Raw genomic sequence first — 25,040 nt, 5'->3', positions numbered from 1 at the left:
CAAGGTGTGGCTACAATTAATGTCCAGTACATGCTAGCTGCCTTAGTCAATTTTTCTGTGTCGCCACCCATCTTCATGCTCTTCCACACGCCACCTTCAAACCAAACCAAATCCTTATTTCATGGGTGGTTATGTTGTTTATGATGCTTAAACAATCTTGAGCAACTGCAGGACATTCCCTTCAAAGGTTAAATTGCTGCAGAAGCTACTGGGGACTTTTAAATGTTTTTTTTTTATAGCCATGTTAGCAGAGGAAAGCACTTCTGCTGTCTGATGAAACAAGAGCAATGAAGTTTGATCTTAGCTGCCAGCCCTTAATCAAAGTAATTAATTATAAATACAGCAGATGAATTGGATTCTCCTTTGACCTGCACTGATTTTACACATGTGTAACTCACCATTTTAAGAGTAATCACTCCTAATTTATCCTGGGGTGAGAACCAGTCCTCATAGACATAGAACCTGATACAGATTTGTGCACAGACCTAAAAAGCTTATAACATATCTAGCTTTACCCAACTAAACGTTCTCTGCTCTCACTGGAAGCAGCTTGAGCTGGGATTAATTGTTCTATACTGACCACAGAGGCAGTTTAAATCTCTCTCGCTGACTGGACCTGGACTTTGGGTGGCTGAACATTGGAGAGATGAATCTGGTCTCAGTCTGCAGCTCATGGGGCTGGTTTTGCCCAAGCTGAGGCAAAAGATGCTCACAGAGCAGGCAGCGCTTGCCCATGTTTTGCCTTGATGGAAATAACTGACCCTGGAAACAGCCAAAACACGCTACCATTGCTCTGAATCTGAAGGGATTTCACTGGATTTCAGTGACTAAAATGACCAAAATCCAATGGCAGCAGCGGGAGAGCCAGGCCTGGGGGGACGGGTGCATAATGGCTTCGGATTTCTCAGAAGTTTGTTTTCAATTTGTTGCATCCAATTACATCTTGTGTAATCACAGTATTGTTGGGTTTTGTAATCATTCCACTGTGCTTCGGATTGTTTGCTTATCTCCTCAAAAATCTGACCAGAATTTCTGAAAAAGTAGAAAAATCCAGTTAAGAAAAAAAAGAAAAAAGACAGACAGAGAGGGAGAGAAAATAACCCTAACAGATTGGAAAACTTCTTCAAAAATGCCTCGAAGACAAAAAAATGGAAACTACAAATAGCCTCTGTTTATTCTCCTTGTGTTGTTTTCGCCCCCGTACAAGCACCACTGATGGGAAGAGTCAGCAGTTACTGCCAACTTATGCAGGGGGAAAAAAAGAAAGGTAGCCAAAATACATCTTGCAAAGGGAAGAATAAAACATATCTGCAAGTTGTGATTCGGGAGGGACTATCATCTCCTAGCACGCTGCTGCCCACCCCGAGACAGGAGAGCAAAGGCTCCCCTGCGCTTCGCTCTTCGTCCTTGGGCTCCTTCTTCAAGCTGCGTTGCCAGATCTCTGCGGAAAGGCGCGTTGGAGTAGAGAAGTGTTCTCATCTGGGGCATGTCTGGAAAACCATTCATTATATAAGAAAACAAGATGTGCTAATGTGCACTTTAGGGGTTTTCTGCAGGCTGTTGGTTCAGGAGTTACACGCGGCTGTTTAATTTTATTTCTGTCTCCGAAACCATCTCTATAAATTCCTCACCCTTCTATCTTTAGCTGCAGGGGTCTTTTGTTGCAAGATGGCTTTGGTATTCTTTGGGGGAAAAAATTGTGGTGAAACTAGGAATAAAATACATAAAGCACATTAAGAATAGCCCCCCTTTCTGTGGCATTCTGCCTTCTGTTGCTGCTCTAAGGGAACTGAAGCAACCCACAACCTTCTCATACCCCAAAATGCAGGACACTTGAGAAACTGCATTTGCACTTTCCTCCTCCTGCCACAATCCATCTGTGGAAAAAATCAGACTTTGGTTTCTATGTCATTTTACTGTCACCACTCACAGGCACTTGATCACTAACGGAAAGAAAAAAAAAAAAAAGTATATAATAAAAGATAAAAGCCACAACAGGAAAATTTACTGCTGAAAAGCAGCAGAGCAGAAGGCAGGGGGCAGATGTTGAATTTGCTCGCTTTGCAGTGGGGGGAAGAGGGGAAGAGGTTCCCATCTCCTGTTGGGATCCAGTGCCCAACAGCCCAGGTAATAGATGGAGAGCAGTTTTGGCACTGGTAGTGGATGGTTCAGGCATGGGCTTCCAGGTGCTGATGAGGATTAGGGGATGCTCACATGCTCTGCTGTGCCAGCCCCGTTCCCAGAGGAAAAGCCCCTCCACAGAGCCATAGTGAGCGATGCCCCATCGCACCTCGCTGGCATCGCATCGGTCACGGCCTTAGACACAACACACCAAGAAGAACAAAAGAGCCGGTAATAACTGGCATTGGATGGGAGCTTTGCAGCCCGGCTTGCCACACATCGCTCACTTGCACTGGCTTTTCTCAGCGCAAAACTGAAACAAACAGCTCATTAAGCACCAGTTGTATAAAGGAGGTTGCGAGAACAGAGCCCTGACCAGTCCCCCTCACACTCCTGGCTGCCTACATCCCTCGTTAATGATGGATGGTCACCCTGGGACCGGCCCACCGCAGGACGGCTTTCTGACCCCGCCGTTTCTCAGATACAGCCTATTCACAGTCCAGCTCCTGCCTCAGCCGAGCACTAGTAAGCAAAGCTTTGCTGCCAAGGCTGGCCTGCAGCCTCTGCTAATTTGGGCACTTTCACAACAACCCAACCATGCACGTTTGTAGTAAGAGTGGTTTCGGGGCAAACTACACACCAAACGTGCCAAAAATACAGGCACTTGCAGCTCATCAGCCATCTGAACTGAGCCCTGCCGAGGGTCTGAGCACAACGGATGCCCGGGCGAGGGTGAGCGGTGCCATGCACACACCAGGCTGTGCTGCGCGTTTGCAGCAGTGCCTGTCTGGGGGTGTGGGAGGAATTAGCCAGTTGCAGGGGCTGGTCTGTACCCCTGAGGTGAGCTCAGCCCTGCCTGGGACAGCTGGTCAGAGTGGCAGCAACACTGAGACAGAAGAGTGACAGAGACAAGGGAGTGGGCTGCTGCATGGTGCTGGTTGGTACCTTTTCTTAATGTGCTCTGGGAACAGGGCAATGGGAGCATCCCTGTTTTCTCCCACAAACAAGGGCCCCACCACTGCTTTGTTCAGGAAGATTTTCTTTGAAGCAACCCTTTGTGTCACCCTCTCGCTCAGCTGCGGTGACGCGTCTGCTTTGTCCTGCCAGCTCAGCCATGGAGTGTTTACAAGCCTCCCTCACCCTTCCAGGCTGTGGTTCAGCTCCATTGACACTGAAGGCAACAGACTCCTCTCTCGGTGTGTGATGAATCAATTACTTCCTCTGACACTCTATTACTATAGCCCTTACATCTCCAGATTGCAGATGAAAAGACAGGCTGAGAAGGGGGACAGGGAAGGGGAGAGGTCTCCTGAGGTCTCCCTTCAATTGAGTTGTTGGACATCTGAAGAAATCCCCATCTGCCATATTTAAAGACAGAGAGATGTTTTGCTCCTGAACGGCAGAAAAATCAAGAGGGTTTTCACAAAAGAAAACCTAAGAAATCAAATGGGTCAAAAAACTTCAACAAGATGCAGTGAACATAGATCAATGGTGAGTCAGTCCCTTCTGCTGATGGAGATCCCAGACCTTGTTCCTAACCCATGATTATCAGCCAAACATCAGCATTACCAAAGACACAACGTGAAAGAAAGCCAGGCATTACACCTTCCCTTTTCCCTGCAAAATAACAATGTAAACGAAACCTCACACCAACACTCACACAAGAGGAAGGAAGCTGTGCACATGCCTCAAGCTCTCGTGCTGGCGGTGGGGGGGTCTTCCTCCTTGTTGGACATCCATCAACAACCCCAGCTCCGACGGTTCCCTGGGGGTTTCTAATACACTGAGCACTTCCCGTGCAAACACCCTGCACACGGCAGGGCCTGGGCAGGCACGGGGCTGAGCGCAGGGGCTCTCCCCTGAACCGCCACAAAATAACGGGGTGCACCCTTCCCCACACTGACCACAACGCCGCCGGTACCTCTACAAGCAATTATGTTTGGGGCAGACATAGTGCACACACAGAGCAGCTGCCTTGCCAGTTTTCTGTGGCATTTGTAATAGGACTAAGTATTTGGCACAGGATTTCTCCTGTCAAACCCCACTGCTTCAGGCTCTGCTTCTAGAAAGTTATTAAACACTAATATCTCCACGTCTGACCCAGTGCTGCTTTAAAACCATCACCATTCTACTGAACTGTGATTGCTCAGCAACCCCGTATGTAGACCCCAAGAATTCCTTGAGATTAAGGGGAAAAAAACCCCAACAAAATAAACCAATAAAACCGCCCAGGTTACTCACTCTTTCTAATTATCTACTCATCTACTTGCTAAGCCAGCATAAGGAGGGCTCTCTACGGTGTGTTTGAACTGATGTATCAAAGACAGTTGCCTAAAACATCCTAGCTGTGATTAGTGGACCATGACTGCTATTAACTTATAAGGAATTCCAGGATCACCAGACTGTGGTTTGCAACATATCATTACATTGCCATTCAAGGGTGGTGTGCAGCCACTTGATTTAAAGAAAACTGAGAACTAGTCTCAGACTAAAAACCAACCTCCCCCAATTCTTTCAAATAAGCTCTGTGCTGAGCTCCAGCCAAAAGCAACAAGAAATTTCTTCTGTTTGCAGCCTGCTCTTTGCAGTCTGTTCTTTTTATTTCACATTCATATTTAATTGCAGAATTCACACCCAGCCAGAAGAGGCTGGGAATAAACCAATCCTCGTCTGCAGTGCTCTGACCTGCTCCTGTGTGATGCTGCTGCCTTTGGAGGGAAGTGTGCAATGCACTGTTGCTATCTAGGCTGGGTTTTATGCTTGCACACACCCAGGCCTTCTCTTCTTTATAGGGCGGGGAATTTAATGTAATTTGCTAAAGCAGGAACAGTAAATCAATAGCAGGAAAGGAGAAGAACCCAAATCTTACAACTCCCAGCCTTGATATTGCTGGTGAGTCTGCCACTCCCCTGTTACAGCCTGACAATAGGGATGATGTCCATTAAAAAGGCTGCGTGTAGCTCAGGCAAACAGTTGCTCATTAAAAGCCTAATCCAGTTCCTACAGCAATCAAGGTAAAACCTCCCGCTGCCTCTACTGGGCTTCGCGTCTGGTCCTTAACAAAAAAAAGGATGATTTTTAAAAATGTCATTCTGGCACTCTCCTTACATTCGCTAAACCTTCTAACTCCTGCATCCAGACAGCAAACCTGTGACATGGCAGAGCACTGGTAACCCTGCTGTGTGATGCAAAAAAGCCACCAACCCTCCAGGCTCCGGAGACCCACCTGTTGAGGATGAGCCTCTGCGAATGGTGTCACCTGGTGTCACCTGGTGTCACCCAGTGAGCGGGAGCACTGTTGCAGAGGCAGCCAAGGGCCTTGGACTCTGAGCTGAAATCATGAGCATCATCGGGCCATTTCAGTGGGACCACTCTATCATGGCCCTACGGTACCTGTGCTAAGCAGGGTCAGTAAAAACACAAGGGGCTTGCATTGCACGGTCACAAAAGGCACATGTTTCCATCACTTTTAGCTGGATCCTGAACCCTGTCAGTGAGAAGTCACCACAGGTCCTGCTCCCTCCCACACTAGCCAGACAGGCTGAGAGTTCACCACCACCACCGCCTCCTCCTCCTCCTCGCTAGCAGGAAGGAGGGGGAGAAGTCTCTGTCTCTAATGCTATTGTTTCCAGTATCACCAGCTGGCCCCCAATTTGTCATCATGCCAACAGGAAACAAGGTGCAAAAGCAGATCTGACTCCTACGCACGGGATATTGGTGAGCCAGCGGGACGCAGGAGACCCCGGGAGAGTTCCTTTGGGGCCATCACCTTCTGCAGGGCCTGGACTTGGCCTGTCCCCCCGGGGAGAGGCTCTGGAGCACAGGGAGGCAGAGCCATGGAGCCAGCTGAGCTGTCACAGCTCTGTGGATGGGCAGCAGAGAGATGCGAGTAACCCTGAGTTGTTAACTCATGTGCTGGTCTAACGCCATCACAGCTAACCCATTCACTGATGTTTCATTTCGGAAAAATGACCTGGGCTTGATGGGAATTATGAACCGTTGGGCGGATGCTGGATGGAATTAAAAAACAGTAGAAGCTCATTTGAAGACAAGTTGAGCTGCAGTGTCATGTTACCCAGACTGAATTATTTCCTGTACATTAGAAATGTTGCTTCTGGCTACCCATGCCACAAACGTATGAGCAAGCAAATGCCTTCCTTAACATCTCATCTTTGACTTCCCCTCTCTGCAAAGTTAAAGCTTGACTCCACCAGTGTTACAGGAGATGCAGTCACTTCCCCTCACATCCCAGCAAAGAACCCCCCCAAACCATTCTGCAGTGTTCCAAACATCTTCCTATTTTCTAGGCATTCTACCAACCACAAGACGAACTGCGTTGTTTCTGAAATGTTTACGAATAAGCTAATTATGCATACTTTTCAAAGCACTTACTAATTAGCTGTCCGTGATTGCTGCCTTGTCTACTCTTAACCTTCACTGATGAAGGACAGCTTCTTGCAATATTATGCTCTTGTTTGAAGGAGATGGTCAAGAGACCAAGGCTAAGTACCACAGCTCCCCCCGCCACCTGAGTGAGGGACTTGGGCCAGCGTCTCTGCTGCTCTCTAGGAAGGACACAGAGCTGGCTTGTTCCAGTGCCCAGTCTCCTGTGAGCACAGGAGATGGTCACGTTGCCACAAGAAGCCTTCACCGACCCTTTGTAGTGTGGCCCAGGAACAGCAGTGTGTCATTGCCCATGTCCCCTGTAAGAGGGGTGCTGAGCAAGTGGGGGTCTTTCCTTGCCAAACCTTTGTCCCCTCTGCCCTTCAGGCTGGGAGAAGGGGCACCTCCCGCCGTGGCTGCCCAGTACCCAGCACAGATAAAGATGCTGAACTTTTTTCAACTCTTGTGGCACCACAGTGGCACTTACGAGGTCACAGTGACAACCGCATACATTTCCTCATTTCATTGGTCCCAGTTCCCATCTCTGGAAACCCCCCAGGTTTGACGTGGGGCGCCAAAGTCAGGAGGAAGAGTCTGACTGCGCAGCTCGGGGCTGTCTTTAATCTGCCATCTCTTGCCTGTTTTTAAAGCCCTGGGTCCCCGTCTCCAGCATTTGGCATGTGCCACCAGAGGGGGCTGCAAGCCACAGCAGCAGGCCCCCAAATCCTCCCCAGGCAGGGATCGCACCCATCACAACCCAGTTGCAGCATGCATTGGAAAGGACTACAGAAACGCCCCCTGGGACAGTCTGATTATCAGTCGGGTTGTGCTTTGTTGTTGACTTTGTTTTGTTTTTCAAACAACGTTCCTCTGGTGCAGATGTTGTGACTCAGCTGAAAGGTCTTTCGCTTGCAGGGGGAGCACAAGCCCATCTGCCGCGGTCTGGAGGGAGCGCACATCTGCCGTGTGTGCACAGCAACGGCCCGGCACTCAGCAGCCCTGCCCAGCCTGGCGGAACCATGCAGCAGTCAGTGGCCAACCTGGAGAGGGAGATCTTACCAGTCCAAAGAGAGACCTAGCAGTGGGAGGGAGGCACGAATGGAAAAGGTGGTTATAAATGCAGTGATTCACCCAGAGCTGAGGTTTCTGACTTGGATTTTCCAAGCAAGCAGCGCAGACAGAACAGTGAAATGGCAATAGGGAAGGAGCGGGCAGCTCCGCGACGTGACCACACGATCCAGGGCATTGCCACCCCCGTTGCACACCTATTGCAAACGATTCACGTCGCTCCTGGGATCACAAATCAACCCTGGCATTGCTGTGAGGGGGGGCGGACACATTTTGCCACAGCAGCAGCAGTGTGCTCTTTTCCACTGGCTGTCACTTCCCTCTCCAGAGAGCAGATACCCATGGCGTAGGGCCATAGTGCCCGAGCAACAGCTGCGCTCGCAGCACGGAGAGTAAGAAACGGTGAGCAGATAAGCTATTTATTACAGTTATTTCCGAATAGTTTGGCAGGTCTTTTATCAGAACGTCAAACTTCCCTCTTGGCTGTGACGTTTTCACTGTGGCCCCACAGCTGCAGGACAGCATGAACAACAGCTCAGGTCCCATTCTCCAACAGGGATCCCTGCTGTGCTGCCACACAAGAGCCACAACTGCAGGAGGAGGCAAATTTTCTTAACCTGAAGTGCCTTTCAGAGTAAGATGCTTCCTCAGAGCACAGAAGAAGAGAGATAAATATGTTCTGGGGCTTCAATTACTTCAAATTACTCTTGGAGGGAGGGGAGGGCATTTACTTCTTAATGCAGCTGGACACAGCCAAATAATTAAAGCCCAGATGTGTCTCCAGAAAAACAATGGCAACAATCAGGACTGAGCAGCCACCCCTGGCTACCACCTGGGGATGGGGCAGCACCCCCGGCTGATGCTCCTTCCCTCCAGGCAGTGTCCGGCAGCCAGCCCTTGCTGCTTGTGCTCTGCAAGAGGTTCTTCCTCCAAACCTGAAAGCTCATGAAATTCATTCTTTCATATTGTAAATACATTTGACACTGTACCTTCAAAAAGCAACTCATTTTGATTTCTTTTGATCTATGAAATACCTGTAACCAAAGCCAGAGACACTGTCCATCCTCTCTCTAAAATTACAGGTATCTGCAGTTTTTTCTGGAGGTATTCACATGGAATTATTATCAACACAGGACCTTTCCGGCCAGCTGCCAGGCCAGGGGAAATCACTGACCTTTCCGCAGAGGTCCCCAGAGTGCCAGGAATGGTACAAAACACAGGAGGAAACGCCTCCCGTCCCAAGGGGAAATCTAAAGCAGATACGAGGAAGGCCAGAAAGGACACAGTAAAACTAAGAAGACTTTTGCAGATATTTTTGTAGGTCTTAGAATAGGTTTTAGGAATGTAAATGTTATGCTTTATGAGGGAGAAACTTTAGCCTAATAAGGTAAAACAAGATGTAGAAGGAAGAAGCGACAGAGGAAGGGGTTACGGTGTTTAGCTCTGGCAGCTGGAAGCACAGAGCAGCCCTGCTCTGACAGCTGGCAACACCAGAGCAGGGGGAACCTTGTCTGCGCAGAGACAAAGTGCCACAAGGGGGTTCATCAGCCTGTCACCTTCGTGCGAATGTGCTCTATATTAATGATTAGATGTCAAAAGAAGGGCTCTGCCCTGAGACTGTTTCTTTGATGCTGAACTCCTGTTCCTGTTAGGGTTCCTATCCGCAGTTGCAATGAGGCCTTTGTTTCTTCATAAAATACCCTCTAACGCTCAGATGAGATTTATTTACTAGATAGTCACCTATTCGCACTGCTTAATGCCCGAGCATTACACAGTGTTAATACCTGCGTCCTTCTGGTAGGGCACTTACAAAAAAATAAATCCTCCTCCTGTCTTCACCTGTTTGGTTTTCCCTTTTATCAACCACTGTCCATGAAGTTCTTTCACACTTACTCCTTTGCAGGCTCCCAAAATGAGCTTCTCTCCCAGCTCACCCCTGTGGGCAGCAGAAGCCCAAGTACCCTGTGGATGAACCCTGTTTCTCTTGCACACAAGTGCCAGCTGCGGGGATACACGTGCAGGCAAACTTCACTTTCAGGAGAGGTTTGATGTTAATACCTGGTTTCTAGAGAGCAATGTTGCCGCAGGAGCTGAACTGAATCAGAGACCCTGACAAACACTCCACCATTCATGTCCCACACGGGGGACCAAACGCCTCCAACTCAAACCTTTCTGCTTTAACGGAAGGCTCCCTGCGTTCACGTACACACAGAAAGGGAAAGGGCGAGACTGCGCAGCAGCCGCTCAGAAGATCTGCCGTGATAAGGTAGAAAGCAGCAAGGGGACAACACCTGCAGCGTCCAGGTAGCCCCTCCAGCACACACCACCTGCAGCTCGGGACCAGGTTCTGCTCTCTCACAGGCAGCAAAACATAGCAGAGGTTGTCCAGGGTGCTCAGAGCCAAAACTGACAGCTTCCTACACATGGAGGAAAAAGCCAGGTTGCTCATGGGAGTTTCTGGCTCTCTGACCAACCTGGCTTTGCTTACCCAAGACCTTGGAGAGGCAGAAGATGGAGTCCCTCCTGCCCAGCACACAACATTCCCCTGCCCAGTACATGTTGCACACTCCACACACTGCAAATATAGGCCTATAAAGCTTTTATTACGGCGGATTTGGGGCAACCGCATTAGCTGTGAGAAGGCCATACAATTCAGCTTGTACAAGCAATAACAAAATCTGATAACAACCATCATTCTTGCGTGCACTGCCAAGGCATTGTTGTGTTCATCTGTGCCCGCACCAAACTCCTGCAAAGTGCTAAACGCCTTGCACACATACTGACTTCAGGGAGAGTTCATGGTGCTCGAAGCCTTATTAGCCCAGGCTTTATCTGTAGAGGGTGATGAGATGCCCAGTGACATCAGTCAGCACACCTGCATTACAGTTTTAGAGAAGCCATGCTGATTTACAGTAGCTAAGAACCCAGCTCTACGCTTCATAATCTCCAGTACCTCATCAAACCCATGCTGAATTCTTTGTTCTCCACAGGACGGATCCTACAGTCCCATAAATGCTTCCCTTGTCCCTCTGTCCTTTATGCAAAGAGTTTCCCTCTCCATATATAACCCCCTTTTAATCAATAGGACCAGTGTGTCTGGCAAGACTGCTGTGTCAGGCCCATTTTAGGAGACCCCAAGCTCCTAAACAGCTCAGGTATCCCTGTAGCTGCCTGTGGATTCCAGATTAAATACACAGGTTTATATGTCTGCTGAGACCATGTTATTAACTCAGCCTTTTATAGTGCCCTTTGATGCCGTTAATTATTCTTTACTAGCTGTTAATTGTTTTCCCCGGACATTTAGTTTCCAAGTCCCTTCTTAGAAGAAAAGAGAAAAAAGGCAAACAGAACCAAACCCCCAGTTTACAAAATGCAGCAGAATAAGCACTGTGGAGAGTCAGATCCAGCCCAAACAGCCTGGGTCTCCAGCCCTAGGGCTGGCTCTCTGTGCCATACCTCTGCCTAGTTACATGCCAGGAAATTGCTCTGCTCTCCCAACACGGCTTAAAAGGACACTGAGGCCAATTCAACACTGAGAAAAACAAGCTGCCTTGTAACCAAAGTCAAACTCGGGTTGAAAACCTGTTAGCTTTTGTTTTCAGGTGATTTTGGGCTGAGTTAAGAACCACCAGCTCAATGCAGAGTAGGCTCATCCTATGTACCCAAAGCAGCATCTTATAACCACACAGTTGGTAGAGCCACACTTGCCACCGAAAGGCAATGAGATGAAGCGCTATGGGGGCTCAGGACGATGCTTGTATTCATGTACAAGGAAGCATGAGGCCCATACTGCTAGACAAAGTGGGAAGAGGAGGTGACTGTACTAGAGAGGAAGAGGAAGGCTCTTACTTGCAGTCATGCTTTTCGATTTCAAAGTGAGGGTTGAAGTTGAGGATGATCTTCTGGTTGGATTCAGGGGCGTAGATGACCCATTCGCAGTTCTGGTGGGAGGGGTAGTCATTGGGGTACCCCGGGGAGGTGATGTACCCGGCATCCTTGGAGTTCAGGCGGCCCCCACACGGCTGAGCTGCAGAGACACAAAGGGGAACAAGGCACTGAAACGGGTTCTGGGCATTGCTGCGCACAGCCGGTCCCTCCGGGCCACTGCCAGGGGAGGTCTGATAAAGGCCATTCTCCAGGCCACTGACATCTGTTCGGTACTCTAATATTTCATATTAACCTCTGGGCAAGGACAATTATTCTACACAACAAACGTCTTTTCCCCCCTCCACCTCCTGCCACACTTACATACCACATTTCACACAGACCAGAAAAGAGAAATAAATGCTCTTGCCGAGGCAATTACAGAGCCATAAAGCAAGAGACAGATTGATATCAGATCATCTGGAGCCACCTTGTTTTATCTCTTCTTTTGCCTCCTTTACAAGCTGCTCTGTGGCAGCCTCCGGAGACGCCAAAATTTCAACTTGTATGACCCTTGATACAGCTGAAGAAGAGCAGAAAAGTTTGCCGTTCCCAAGAAGGGAAACTGAGGCACGGCGAGGCTGATGGTGACCTGGTCTCACCCACTTGGCCACTGGCAGAGCTGGGGACAGTGTCCAGTGTCTCCAAGACAGCCCTTCTCTGGCTGTGCTCTCCCCCCCCAACCCGCCTGCCCCACCGCCCCATCTCATCCCAAACCCTTTCAAGCTAAGGCTTGGAACTGCAGACGGGGATAATCAGCAGTGGTGGTTTTGTGGGGCTAACCCGCAAAGGGCTGGCAGCAGCTGCGTGGTGAGCGGAGGAAGCACTCTCAGCTCCGGGTTAGAGCAGGCCCTGGAGGGTGATTTCATCTTCAAAAAAAACATTTAATCTCATGAACGCTGCAAATCAGATTTATTATTGCATTACTTGCTAGGAGGAAAATCTGCATCACAGGGTCAATTGATAACGCGCTACAAACCCCAGCAAAGTCCCTTTCTCCACAGGGTCTCTATTGTGTCCCTCTGGCTGTCCCCCTCCCCTGTCACCACCACAGCTGCCCCCCAGAAGACATCATTGACTCCTCACACACAGCAAAACCGCCAGGGTCCGTCAGGTCCCAGAGGTGTCCCCTGCCAGGCTGTCACAAGTCTGCTGACTCTCGGTGGGACATCCCAGCCCGCAGTTCACGCTGCCCTCCCCTCGGCAGCAGCAGGAGCCAGGCGGGACCCCTGGGCAGCAATGCTTCCTGGAAAAAACACTCTGAACAAACAACCTGCTGCCTGCACGCTGCCAGCAGAAAATGCACGTGCCTTGTGTGGGACAAGGGCAACAGCAGGGCTCGTCGTGGCGGAGCGAGGCTTCCTTTGCCGTGAAAAAGCACTGTCTCAGTTTCCCCCGTACTTTTCATGGCCTCTAACGTATTCATTCTTCAAAATAACTTTCCTCTCACACACTCAAAGGCATCTCTGCAGCCTTCCCTTTCTTCTTAAAATAATCCTGTAAGTATCCTGAAAAATATGAGTGGAAAAATCACAACGCTGCCACAGAAGAGCTGAGAATACCAAAAAACATCTGGTTTTGTTCCATAGGAGAGCTTGCTCAACACACAAACATTTACAAACCTACGTTCTTGCACAAACCTCTTCTCTCAGCAAGGCATATTTGCCCACACACGTGTCTATGTGGGTTTTGGAGGAGAGAGAGAAAGAAAGAGACATTCACGTGGAAGGAAGAAATTCACTGACTTGTTGACATCAATGTACAAATAGACGTGTAATTCACACTTCACTCATGTACACACTTTCACACCTTCTCATAAAAATTCACACCTCGTTTGCACACATGTCCACCCCCTCCAGCAAAGAGAAATATTCAAGCTGCAGATTATTTTTCTTGGAAAGGGCAAAGTCTCGAAGCAGTGAAAATACAGTCAATCCTTCCACACCTCGTCATTCCCTCCCTGTCTCTCCAGCTTTCACACACATGCTACCCGCTAGGCTGATACCACCAACATCACCCACCACTCAGAAGTTGCTAGCCCCTTACTCACACCAGACACTACGAATACTCCGTGAGCCATTGCAACTCAACCAGTTGGAGGGGAACTGCGATGTGAACAGAGGTGTTAGGCTCCAGCTTGCTCCAGCTCTTCTCTGACAAACGAACTTGGGAGCACGAACCCAGCTTTACCCTGATCTTAAAACTTCTCCCTTGCCCTGCGAGGCCATTGAGACAGAGCTAAGGGAATCCTCGGGCTTGATCCTGATTTCAGGTGAGGACAGCCTGCTTCAGTTCTCTGCGGCTGTGGTCTCTGGAGCAAAATTGGACATGCAGGCAAAACCCCTGAGCAGCCAGGAGCACCAGCCACATCCCTCTGGTGTCCAGATACCACCAGGAAATCTCCCCTATCCTTCTGCAGCAGAGGAAGTCTTCCACCTGTAGGAAACCTTATCTGCGTCCCTCAGAGGAACAGATTTTGTCCTCTCATTCTTTCCTCCCGAAGAAGGTCAAGAGAAATGAAGGGGGCTACTTCCGTACAGTGCTGCCTTGTCCATGCACAGCACCAGGCCACATGGTGGGCAAGAGCATAGCAGGGAAATAGGGGTTTCTTAGAGTTATCTGAAGCAGCAAAAGGACTTTAATATCTTTGTAATTGTTCTGTTGGGCTTTTTCTTTATCGATTCACCGGTACCTAGCAGATAAACTTCTGCAACAACAACAAAAATCTATCACTGTGCCCACTGACAGGCAAAGTGTTTGCTTCAGCAGACATGCCAAGCACTGGCTTTCTGTATAAAATCAGGCATGTTTTGTACACAGTAGGGGGTCAAGCTGCTACATAAATGTGTCCTTTCAAACTGATGCATTGAATTTTTTTAAAAAAGAAAAAAGGTGAGTGGCATGGCTACTGCACAGGCTGCATGCTTTGGAAGCAAGATGTGCTTTGCAGCCAATGGGCTCTGGCAGCTTTTGCCAGCCCTGAATTCACTTAAGAAAATGAAAATTAAATTCTGAGGTATAAGCCAAGTCTGCCAGGTGTGTGGGACATCCCGTTGCTCAGTAAGCAAAACGCAGGCATCGAAAGCAAACTGCTGGGGCCTCTGCCAGCCTGCACGGTGCGGGGGCCAGCGGAGCGGGTGCCCATGGCGAGGACACGGGAGAGCAGCCGGGCTTCTCAGCGGAGGCTACGGAGGTCGGCGGTGTTGGAGCAGGCTGGGAAATCACCAGATTCCCATGGAGATGGGTCTCAGCAGCTGAGCTCCTCACCCTTTGCGAGGGGCAGAGTCCGTTTTCCCTGCCCTGACCTGCTGGAGACATCCAGGCTGATGAAGCCTCCTTCCCTCAGGCTGCAATGAGCAGTCATCCCTTGGGGAGGGCCTGAAAATAACAGCCAGCCGGGAACCTCACCCACACTTGGGGTTTTTCAGCTCTGCAGCTCATCAGCACATGCTGAAGCCTTCAGCTGGGAGCACAGCATTCTCCTACTTGAATTTCCTGCCGATTAAACCCCTCTGGATTTCCCTCACCCCAGGGGAGCAGGGCTCGCTGTTATTGTTGGATCTTCAACACAGAAACTAAAGCCAACTCTGCCTGTAATAAAAATAATCATCACCAGAGAGGCCCGTTTCACAACAAACACACATACTACAGCCTCTCAGCGCTTGTAGCACGGGCAGAAAACGATCGTGTGTTTTGGTCTGCTGGGTTCAGTTTACTTTGGGGATGTAATTCAGGGATGTATACAAAAATCTAAGGCATTCTCTTCGCACAACCCACTGCTCTCGGAGCTGCTGAGCTTGGCACAAGCCCTTGTACAGTAAACCCTGTGCTTCAGTCCTGTTAGAGTCAAACAGCTCTCCAAGAAGCAAAGTCTTTCAAGGTCCACGTGCATCCAAGCACTTTGTCGAACACAGGTATGGAGGGGACAAACAGATCTCTTGCGCTGAGGATTCATCACCATTAACATTCATCCTGCCTTATTCCCTGGGCTCTCATGGATGGGCTCTCATCCCAAACCGTATGGCAGGAACACAAATGTGAACCCTTGGATTTAACTGATACAGCTTAGCCACTGGCCGAGGAGAGAGACATAGTGCAGAGGAAGCTAATAAGATTAGATATTTTATCCCCAGTAGCACAGATCATTTTAGCAGAAGCATGTTTGCTTTGGATTGCAAGATAAAACTTCAAAGGCTTCCTGAGCAAATTAATGGACAAACACACCCAAACAACACAAAGCACTTAACAGGCACATTTCACCCCTGAGTGGTACCCACACACTCATCTAGGGATTTCACACAACCAGGGAAAGCCCCCTGAACATTTCAAGGGCCTTTACCAGTTTAACTAAAATTTGACTTAAAAATAGAGGTACAGCAAAGCAGAATCTAAAGCCTGCTTTTGTGATCTGAACTAGGATTTTGTTTGATTCAAAGTGTCATGAGACAGGCTCATAAAAACACTGCCTGGGCTTAAGCAAGAAAGGAACGCGCCAATCCATCAGCTGAGGAATGCAGCCGTTTGACCACTTCCTAAGGCAACTGGGAAGGGATGCAATATATTCACTTTATAGTGCTGGACAGCAGTGAGAGGGGAATGCCGGGAAGCTCAGCAAATGGAACATTTGAGCTGTGAGCCTTTGCAAAAAGAGATCGTTTTAAATTATTTTTAAATAAGAAGGGAGTCTTGGAGGAGGAAGAGAGAGGAGAGGATTTGGAGATTTCTGATACTTGCACTTTCTTTGCCATGGTAATGCACAGAAGAATTAAGTGAAAACCTGAAATAGAGACCTACTCAAGCCTCACTGCAGAAAATGAGAGGGCTAATTCCTGCATGCAAATCCAGGTAATTTGCTTTGAAACCACTGGAGCTCAGCTGATTTCCACCCCTGCAGTTCTGGATAGCCATCTTCCAGGGGCTGGCATCACTTTGTGCCACTTGACTCAAGTGTACCACCTTGACATTTAAATGTTGGTGTTTTGGTGGTTCTACCCCCTCCCAACTTGTATATTTGATGAGATTTTATATCCTAGTTTTACATGGTGCCACCTCCACTAACTTTGTTATTTGTCATCTTATATCACAGGCAAATGTAATTCCAATAGAGCAACTGGCTTAATAGTGTTAGTCTTTTTATAGATATGTGTGTACACAATTCTCCCGGCTTGCCTGCAAATGTAATTGGTAGGTCTGGGATTACAACTCCTGGCTACTCCGGTAATCATTTGAGAGACCGCGCGAGCGTGCATGTGCACGTGCGAGGGAGGGGGATAACTGCGTATTGAACTCGCAGGAATCACACCTGCTTCTCCTGCCTCTGTGTCAGGCTCCCGAGGGTTTGAAGTCTCGCAGAAACACACTGCCATCTCCCAGGAATAGGTGGCAGCTTCAGGAGACCTCCAAGCTGCAGATCGGGCGGTTTTGGAGGAAACCTCCCCAGTGCTGCAGCCAGGGAAACAGAGACTCAGGGAAGCCTGGAGGCTCAGAGCAGAGACAGAAATAAAGCAGAGGCTTCCTGCATGACAGCCTGCTGCCCTACCTATAGACTACACTGGGGATGAAACAATTCGCTGTAACACCCCCATGAATGCTATCAGTAACAGGCTGGTTTGAGGGCCACGGAGAAAAAGCAAGAGATATTTCTAACTCCACACATTAAAGAGCGAGCCATGGATTCACCTAGGATTCCTCTCTAAAGAGCTTCAGGCTTGTTGAAAGGTGTTCAATGCCTCTGAAATACTAATTAGTATTGTTATGATGACAATTCCAAGAAGAAAAAAAAAAAAGCCTATCTCGTCTCTCATCTCTCCCTGCACCCTCCCAGCTTTCTCACTACCTTTTGAGCCCATCTGTCAGGGTCCGCTCTGAAACAGAATCCTGCCTTTCCCCACCGGGCAATGGCATTTATTGCTGCCTCTTCCCAAAGCAGCTGGCAGAGCGTCTCCGAATCCCGCAACACCCCCGGCTCAGGAGGAGGATGCGGGAGCGTGTGCACGGCAGGCAGCAAGGTGGTGAGCACTGCAGGTGCTCTGTGTGTAGGAGAAAAGGTAAAGGTTTGTGTGCTTGTGACGAGAGATGAGGAGTCAGGGAGATAGTAAGCGTGTGCGTATGTGGCTACATACACGAGGTGCTGGGGATTTCCTCCCTCCTCTCCCCACAGGCATCCCCCAAAAAACAGAGTCCAAAGGAGCCCTTCAACAAAATGTAAGCAGAGTGAAAGGACAATGTCCTTTAGGCTTCACTGTCTTCCTAGAGAGAAAGGCAGGCATCCAAGCGCCACACAAACAGCACTTCACAGCCAGGGGTGACCCACCACAACAGCTGGGGCAGATGCCTGGCCTTTGTCTCAAATGCACAGGGAGAAATCAGGGCAGGTTTCAAAGACCTGGAGCCCAGCACTTCATCTCTGGGGCTCATTTTCTTTGACCCATCAAGTATGAAGAGAGGGGGAGAAGCATTCAGCCAGAAAGTCTCTGCAGCCATCCATCCCTGTGGATATCACTCAGAGCTATTCTGCACATCAACTCATGGCTCATACCCCTTTCCCCAGCCCATTTGAGAAGCAGCTGCCTCACCAAGGCTGCAGTCGGGGCCCCGTCCCCCCAGCATCACCCTGGCTGTCCTTCTGCATGCGATCCGCGGGCATCACTTGCACACATAAAGGGTTACAGAGTCGAGTTGTGATTTCGAGTGTTTGGCCCCGTGCCTGCCGACCTCGTGCTGACAAACCTCTCCTCCGTGTCTGAGCTTGTGTCTTTTAACTGCGCAGGCATCAAGCCTGGCTCAGGATTCGGCCTTCTGAGATTGTGATTTGGCTCAGGCAGGGAGAGGCTGACCCTTTGATTCCGAGTATGATTAAAACCATGCTACTGTAGCGCTAAGCCGTGTGCAACACTGCTAGCAACAGCCCTGATTTATGTTGTTGCTAGTATTGCGGTTTCCACCAGGGTGTAGACAGGGATTTCGAAAATAGCCCAGCTACCTTTTTGTCTGTGTGTGGATTATAATTAGAAATGTGTCAAAGGGCTGGTGCAGATTGAGGGTAGAACTGGAAATGCTCACAGCCCACTTCTGCCCGCACCGTGAGCCCCAGCCTGGGTGTGTGCAGGCACATCAGCCCTCCACACTTCCCGGATCAGACAACTGTATTCCCAACACCCCATAGGGACACGGTGGCGGTGACTTCACCGCACAATGGAGAGCAAGTTTAGCAGCTTCCAGTTTGCTCTCAGGCTGCTGCAATCTGCCCCCACCATTGCAGCTAAACACCCACTTTTTCAATTTCTGAGAGGATCACGGGTCTCTGATATAGACGATTTATTTTTCCTAGCGCAGCTGGTCTGTCAGAGGTCATATAATTTGGCAGCAATCCCAGTGCTTAAAAATTAATTTTTCCTTATTAATACAACAGGGGGTCCCACAGGATAAGATCCCAGCCTTATCTGAACCTGACAGCTTCCTAAACCCCGCGAAGGATGCTTTCTCCTCTCCGGCTATCTGCGATACAAGGCCACCATGTCCTGTAGCCTGGTAGCACGGTAGGTTTCTGCTAGGAAACCAACGCACCCGCTTGCCCAGCACAGCACATTGCTGGGACGCAGAGCACTGCCTTCTCCAGCCCAGCAAAGCACGTTGCTTTCCCATTTTAACCTTCTCAGCCACGCACGAGGTACCAAATACAGAGTAAATACTGGGAAGGGGGCCGGCGGAGAGAAGGAACAGGGCAGGGAGATGGGAAGTGGCTCTAGAGCCCCCTGGTATCCGTATGCCTGCCTGTCTCTCCGGACACCACAAACCATGATTTTTCTGTGGCAAGAAAGTTAGGAAAACAAAATGCAGCATCCTAACCTGGGTCGGAGCCCCCCACTGAGCTTGGATCAGTCATTCTCAGAGATGCTCCTGACAACTGTCTGGTTCCTAGACTAAAAAAGCTTTTGTTCCCAGTAAGAGACGAGTTAACAGCACAACGGGCAAAAGGCATTACACTCAACACTTGCGTGGGTGTGCGTGTGTTCATGTTTGTATGTGTGCAGCGTGTGCCTGCTTGGCAGCAATTTGTTTTGGTCCCACTCCCCACCTTGCTATATCTCCCAAGTCATTACTAAAAATACTAGCTTTTAAGCAAACTATTTGGAGGGCTTCGAGAGTGAGCTTTGCTCGGAGATGCATAAACATAATCTGAACAGCTCAGTACTTGGGTCACTCAAATCTGTTACTTTCTTACTTGATTGCTTTTTACAGGAAGATGAAAAACACACAGTCATCCAGCCTTCAGATTTATCTTCCAGGGTCTCCCACCCACTCCCCTCCATGGTTATCTCAGGGTTTGCTTGGCTACATACAAATTGGCAGCTGCGCTGTTTATCTCTTACTGTAGAAATATTGCACGAGCACTTTTTCCATGTGTATTATCATATTATTGTCTATTAAATACATCTCCCCTCTCTACTAACCTCCCTTAGGGAACCTTAAGAGGGACTTTCATAATAGGGCAAGGCTTTCAGATACACCAGACTGAAACATAAATCCATCTACCTCTGGCATGTTTTTTCTTACTAGGCTGGCTAATTTACTGGAGCTGAGCATAGCCTGATCGAGCTTCACATCCCATTACCCCATACCTTTAGTCACTGGGCTAGCTATAAAGTCATTTGACCGAGTTTGCAGCACAACAACGTCTCAGCAAACAGCCGCTGGTGTCAGCCGCAGGGAGAAACTTCCTTGCTGGATCCAACACCATGTGATGCTCCGCTTAGCCGGGAAAACCCCACGTTCAAATAAACATTTCTTAGGGCAACTGAACGGCCTCGGAGACACAGTTGGCTCATAAACCCCTTCCCAGCTAAAACTCCGGACCCCAAGCCCACTCAAGGGGGGAAGGAGGGAGTCACAAAGGCACAGGCAGCCAGAGGGATCGCAGCCCTGGCCAGCGCACCCTCAGGTTACAGCCCGATCTGCCTCTCCACAACACCCACTCCAGGAGATGAGACACTGCATCCGCATCAGGGACCACCTGAAAAGACTGTTGCACTCGGCAGGACTTTGCCCTTTCTCCTCACCCCATCGAGTGCTTACTCATTTGTTTCCCTATTCAAACAAAAGATGGGATTTTTTTCTTTATAATCATAAGGAAGGAGGCGATGCCCACCGGCAACTGAATGTACATAGAGCATGTTTGCCGGGAACGTGCGTGCTTCACTGCTGCAAAAAAAGATGGACTTTCTCAGGCGGCAGAGACTCTCCCACTTCCCTTTCTAAGGGGAGCCGGTGGCCATGCGGCTCCGGGGCAGGGGAAACGGCAGGGATCGATGCACGCATATCACGCCTTGCCATGTAATGCTGCCTGGGCCAGCCCGTGGCTCAGGACCCTCTGTCCCCATGAGACATGTCCCCAGGCCCGACTAATGGGAGGGAAACCCTCGGCTCAGCAGCTGCTGGCTTGGCACCACCGTCCTGCTGGGGAGCTCCTGACCGCAAAAGGAGCCCCAAGAGAGCGGTGACGGCTGGGAGAGGTATATCCTTTTCCTCCAGTGACTGCTTCAGGTGGGGACCCTGCTGTCCCCATGAGACAGGCCAGTGGCTGGGGAGCACAGGGCCCAGCCTCAGCCCGCCCGTGCCCCTCTCCTGTCCCTAAGCCGAAGCCATGCCAGCACCCAGCGCCTCCTGACAGCCCAGCCTAGTTCTTAAGCAAAGACCAGAAAAACACACTCGCACCCCAAAACCTGAGAGTTCTCCCGGGACGCCCCGGCGCGTACCGTGGGCTTTCCCGGAGGGTGTCTCCAATATGCGGGTGCTGCCGCCCGCCTCGCCAGCTCCCAGCGGCGCCCTGCACGGCTGCCCGCTCCCCGCCAGAGGATGTTCATTGCCCACCCAAAGTTTCCCGAGGTTGCAACCGGGCACGGGGCCGCGGGCATCCGGAGGCGGGTGCCCAGGATGCGGCTGGTCCCTACCCTTCACCGTGCCCCCATCAAAAACCGGCACGCAACTTTCCAACGCGGCTCCGTCCTCTCGCTCCTTCACGCCGGGCGATGGGAGCTGCGCGGCTACACCCGCTGCGCGCTTTGCCGGGGGGCTGCGCCATCCCCGCCCCGCCACAGCACGAACCCCCCCAGATCCCGTAATGCGAAAGCTGCGCGGTGCCGCCGATCCCTCTTTTATTCCCTACGCGATGCCCGAGGCCGGGCGAAGCCTCAGTGCGTGCGCCCGGGCACCTCAAAGTTGGGCGGGCGAGAAGGGCTCCCCCGCCCCGGGGAACGCCTTACCTGTCTCCGCCGTGCCTCCGGAGCCGGGCAAGCACAGCCCTAGAAATCCCCACGCGAGAAGAAACGTATCCATCCTTCGGAAGAAATTTAAAAAAGCAAAAAAAAACAACCACCCGCGGCTGCGGGGCCGGGCTTCGCCCCGCGTGGGCGCCCCACTCGCGAGCGGCTCCGGCGGGGCTCAGCGCGGGGCAGCGGCCTCCCCCGGGCCGGGGCTGCGGGGCGGGCGGTGCGGGCGGAGCGCCTCTCCCCTAGGGCGACCCGCGGGGCCGGCGCCTCGGCATCCCCCGGGGCGCGGCGGTGGCAGTGCGGGCTGGGGCGCCGTCTGCGCGTCCTCTCCCTCCCCGCCGGCGCCTCGCAGCCTTTTCAGGCAGGGCGGCATGTGGCTGTCAGCGCCGAGCGCCGGCGCCGCCCCCCGCCCGCGCACCGCCCCCTCGGGGCGCCCGCGCACCGCCCCGCGTCCGCGCACCGCCCCGCCCGCAGCCGCGGAAAACACGGGGGCTCCCGCAGCGCCGAGCGGCTCCGCGGGTGCGGAGGGCCGGGCGCATCCCCGCCGTGCCGCGGTTGCCCCTTCCCCGAGCGCTCCCGGCATCGCGGCGCAGGCAAGAATCGTAAAACTCGATGGAAATAATTGCCGGAGAGCAGGGCTGTGCGAAGGGAGACACCCAGAAATTGTCAGATGGGGGAGCATCAGGACAAGGATTGTCCCTGCTCCTGGGCTGCCGCCGAGAGCCAGGAGCCGCCGTGGCACGGTGGGAGCGGGGAGAACACGCTCCCTCCTTCTGACACCCGCCTGGAGGTGCAAAGGCTGCTTGAAGGGACAAACGCAAAACCTGTCCGGGACCGCACCGCAACTGGCTTCCAGTCTACCAACCGTTTTTTTTTTCTCCAAGATGCTCTTTAAAAACACAAGAGAGCAGCGTTCACATAGTCACCTTAAGAGTGCTCAGAAAGTTTGTTTGCCTGTGCCCCCGAAAAGGTGAGGAGCCCCTGCCTGGCTTGGAACCTGCGGGACCTTGAGTTTGCTTACTGCTTAAATTCACAGACAGCAACAGGCTTAAGAGACAGTACCTGGCAAACTGGGGCGAACTCACGCCTCCGTGCTGTTTGAGAGGTGGAATTTCAAAGCATGCAAGGGAAATGAGCCCTAAAACCCTGCATCAAAAAGCTACCTAAAAGCAAACTTTTTATGTTGTTGATCAGTCCCTATAGATTCCAACTTCCAAACATGCAGTAGACAAAGGGATTAAAACTCCATTACCTCAGTTTTTTTTAAGTTGGTAATTAGTGAAGAGATACTGGCATGTGGCATAAGTGAGATACATCACTGTGTGGGTGAGAGTGAAAGTACAAACGTTTCACTGGTATTCGTTTAGGGTGATGAGACCAATTATTTTGTACTCTGCTGTCTATCAGTTACGGGTAGCATCACCAGCTCATGTCAATGAAATCACGATGCCAACCTGTTTGAGCACATTCACACAACACGAACACACCAGGTTCCTCCGAGACCAGTGGAAGTTCATTGACAGCAACAGATTTGGCCTGACAGATAGATCTGATATTTCAGCCGTTACCCTGAGGGCTGTAGCATCGCTCTTCCTTCTGTGTGTTTTGATACCTGATTTTGCATCTTCTGCAGCTCAAATGTGCTCCAACACCTGTTGAAGTCAATGCAAAGCCAGTGGCAACCAAGTCTGCTGCCTTATTTGTTCTATTTTGATGTGGAATTATGCAACTATTATTGTATTTACTACTTGCTTATGGTTAGACTACTATCAAGCTAGCAGAGTGTGATTTTTTTGTGTGTATAAATAGCCCTTGCAAACCATAACACAGATATTGGAGTGTAATATAAACCCACAGCATGAATCATCCCTCTATTGAGATGTGCATGGAAAAGGAAGAGGTTACCAAGCCCTAACCAGAGACGGCCCCATCTCACACACTATTTAGCACAGGGGCAATTTTCCTGCCATTACGTTCAGTTAGAGTTTCCCCTGGTTAAGGCCAACAGAGGAGTGCAAACATGATGTTGAACTGATACCAGCTCTGATCTGCTACTGAGTGAAGAGAAGGCAACCCTAGGAAAGAAAATGGTGATGGGAAATGAAGTTACCTGCTGCTCCACAGAGGTTTCTCTCAGCTGCTTTTCAGTAGCTCTCCACAAATCCAGCCCTGTGTTCAGTGTCAGATCTCAGGTCTGCTCTCCACAACGTGCCACTGTCAGGAAAGGAAAGGCACAACTAAAATACCAGGCAGTTTCTACCGCTGCAGGTGTTCAGGACAGGATGACAACCAAGCTGGTGACACCTACTAGTCCAGCTCAGGTACAAAAGAGCCAAAAATACTCTACTGGGAGCATTTAAGACTCAGATGCTCTTTCAGGTTTAAAGGAACTGAGCACAAGGTGAAGCTGTGCACCTTGAACTTACCTGTGCCTGTTTCCAGGGGCAGCTGCTCCCTGCTCCAGGGGGACTCCATCAGCTCTCCATGCTGTGGAAGTCCTGCTTCTGACAAAGGGCTCAGGGCTCTGCTCTCCCTTCAATCCTCTTGTGGGTCTTTAAAACCCATGAGTAAGCACTCGCCAAACCCATCGGGAACTCCGGCGTTTTTCCATATCTGTAAGTCAGAAACATCCACAGAACCTCACTGAAAATGAGATAATATGTAATTTAATGGTACTGTACCATCTGCATTAAATTTGGTTGAAGGAATTTTGCAGCCCAAGCATTAGTTAGAGCTGTGATGCGGTGAAATTTCCCCATCTGTCTCCTCTCCTCCAGCAGAAAGCCTTCATGTCCTCCAGCTCTGCCTAGTTCCTTGCTGCTGACCAGAGGGCCTTCATACCCAGGGGTTTCCCTTCTTCTCTTCCCTCTAATTGCAGCTCCTTTTCAACATTGATCACACAGCCTCATTTATTTTCAATCACAGCTTCCCCTTTCTAAGTGAGTCCTTCTCACCCTGTGAACTGACCATCAGGAGGTGTCTGTAAAGCAGGAAACCCCCCAGCTTCTCCTTAGAGTCTTTCTCAATCCTGATTTTAAAAGAAAATAAAACTGAAACCAAGGCATCGTGAATTCCTGTAACCTTCTCTGGGCTCCAGAGTAGCTGGACAAACAAGGTCTCTCCCCCAGTTTTATGTCAAAATACACTATTTCCAACACAGAACTTGACAGCCTTCCAGAGAAAACAACATGGTACGACTGAAACAGGGTTAGGAATGAGAGTGGGGAAAAATGATACCCAGCCCAGATAAAACCATAAGTATTGTAGTCAGCAGGA

At 50.3% G+C, this 25,040-nt stretch overlaps 1 protein-coding gene across 2 annotated transcripts in view; it reads right to left on the bottom strand.

Moving 5' to 3' along the window:
* Positions 1-22,190, bottom strand: part of NRP2 (neuropilin 2) — a gene marked incomplete at its 3' end in the record, with an annotated part of 79,369 nt that extends 57,179 nt beyond the window's left edge. For both annotated transcript variants that reach the window (XM_080347119.1, XM_080347120.1), the window contains exons 1-2: positions 21,759-22,190; positions 11,422-11,599 (exon numbers count right to left, since the gene is read on the bottom strand). In XM_080347119.1, coding sequence (XP_080203245.1) covers positions 11,422-11,599; positions 21,759-21,831 — 251 coding nt within the window. In that variant the 5' untranslated portion in view covers positions 21,832-22,190. The remainder of the gene's footprint in view (positions 1-11,421; positions 11,600-21,758) is intronic.
* Between the last annotated feature and the right edge of the window lie 2,850 nt (positions 22,191-25,040).

The sequence above is a fragment of the Nesoenas mayeri genome, assembly GCF_963082525.1.
Source record: "Nesoenas mayeri genome assembly, chromosome: 6".
Taxonomy (NCBI): domain Eukaryota; kingdom Metazoa; phylum Chordata; class Aves; order Columbiformes; family Columbidae; genus Nesoenas; species Nesoenas mayeri.
This window is presented reverse-complemented; position numbering and strand designations above follow the sequence as displayed.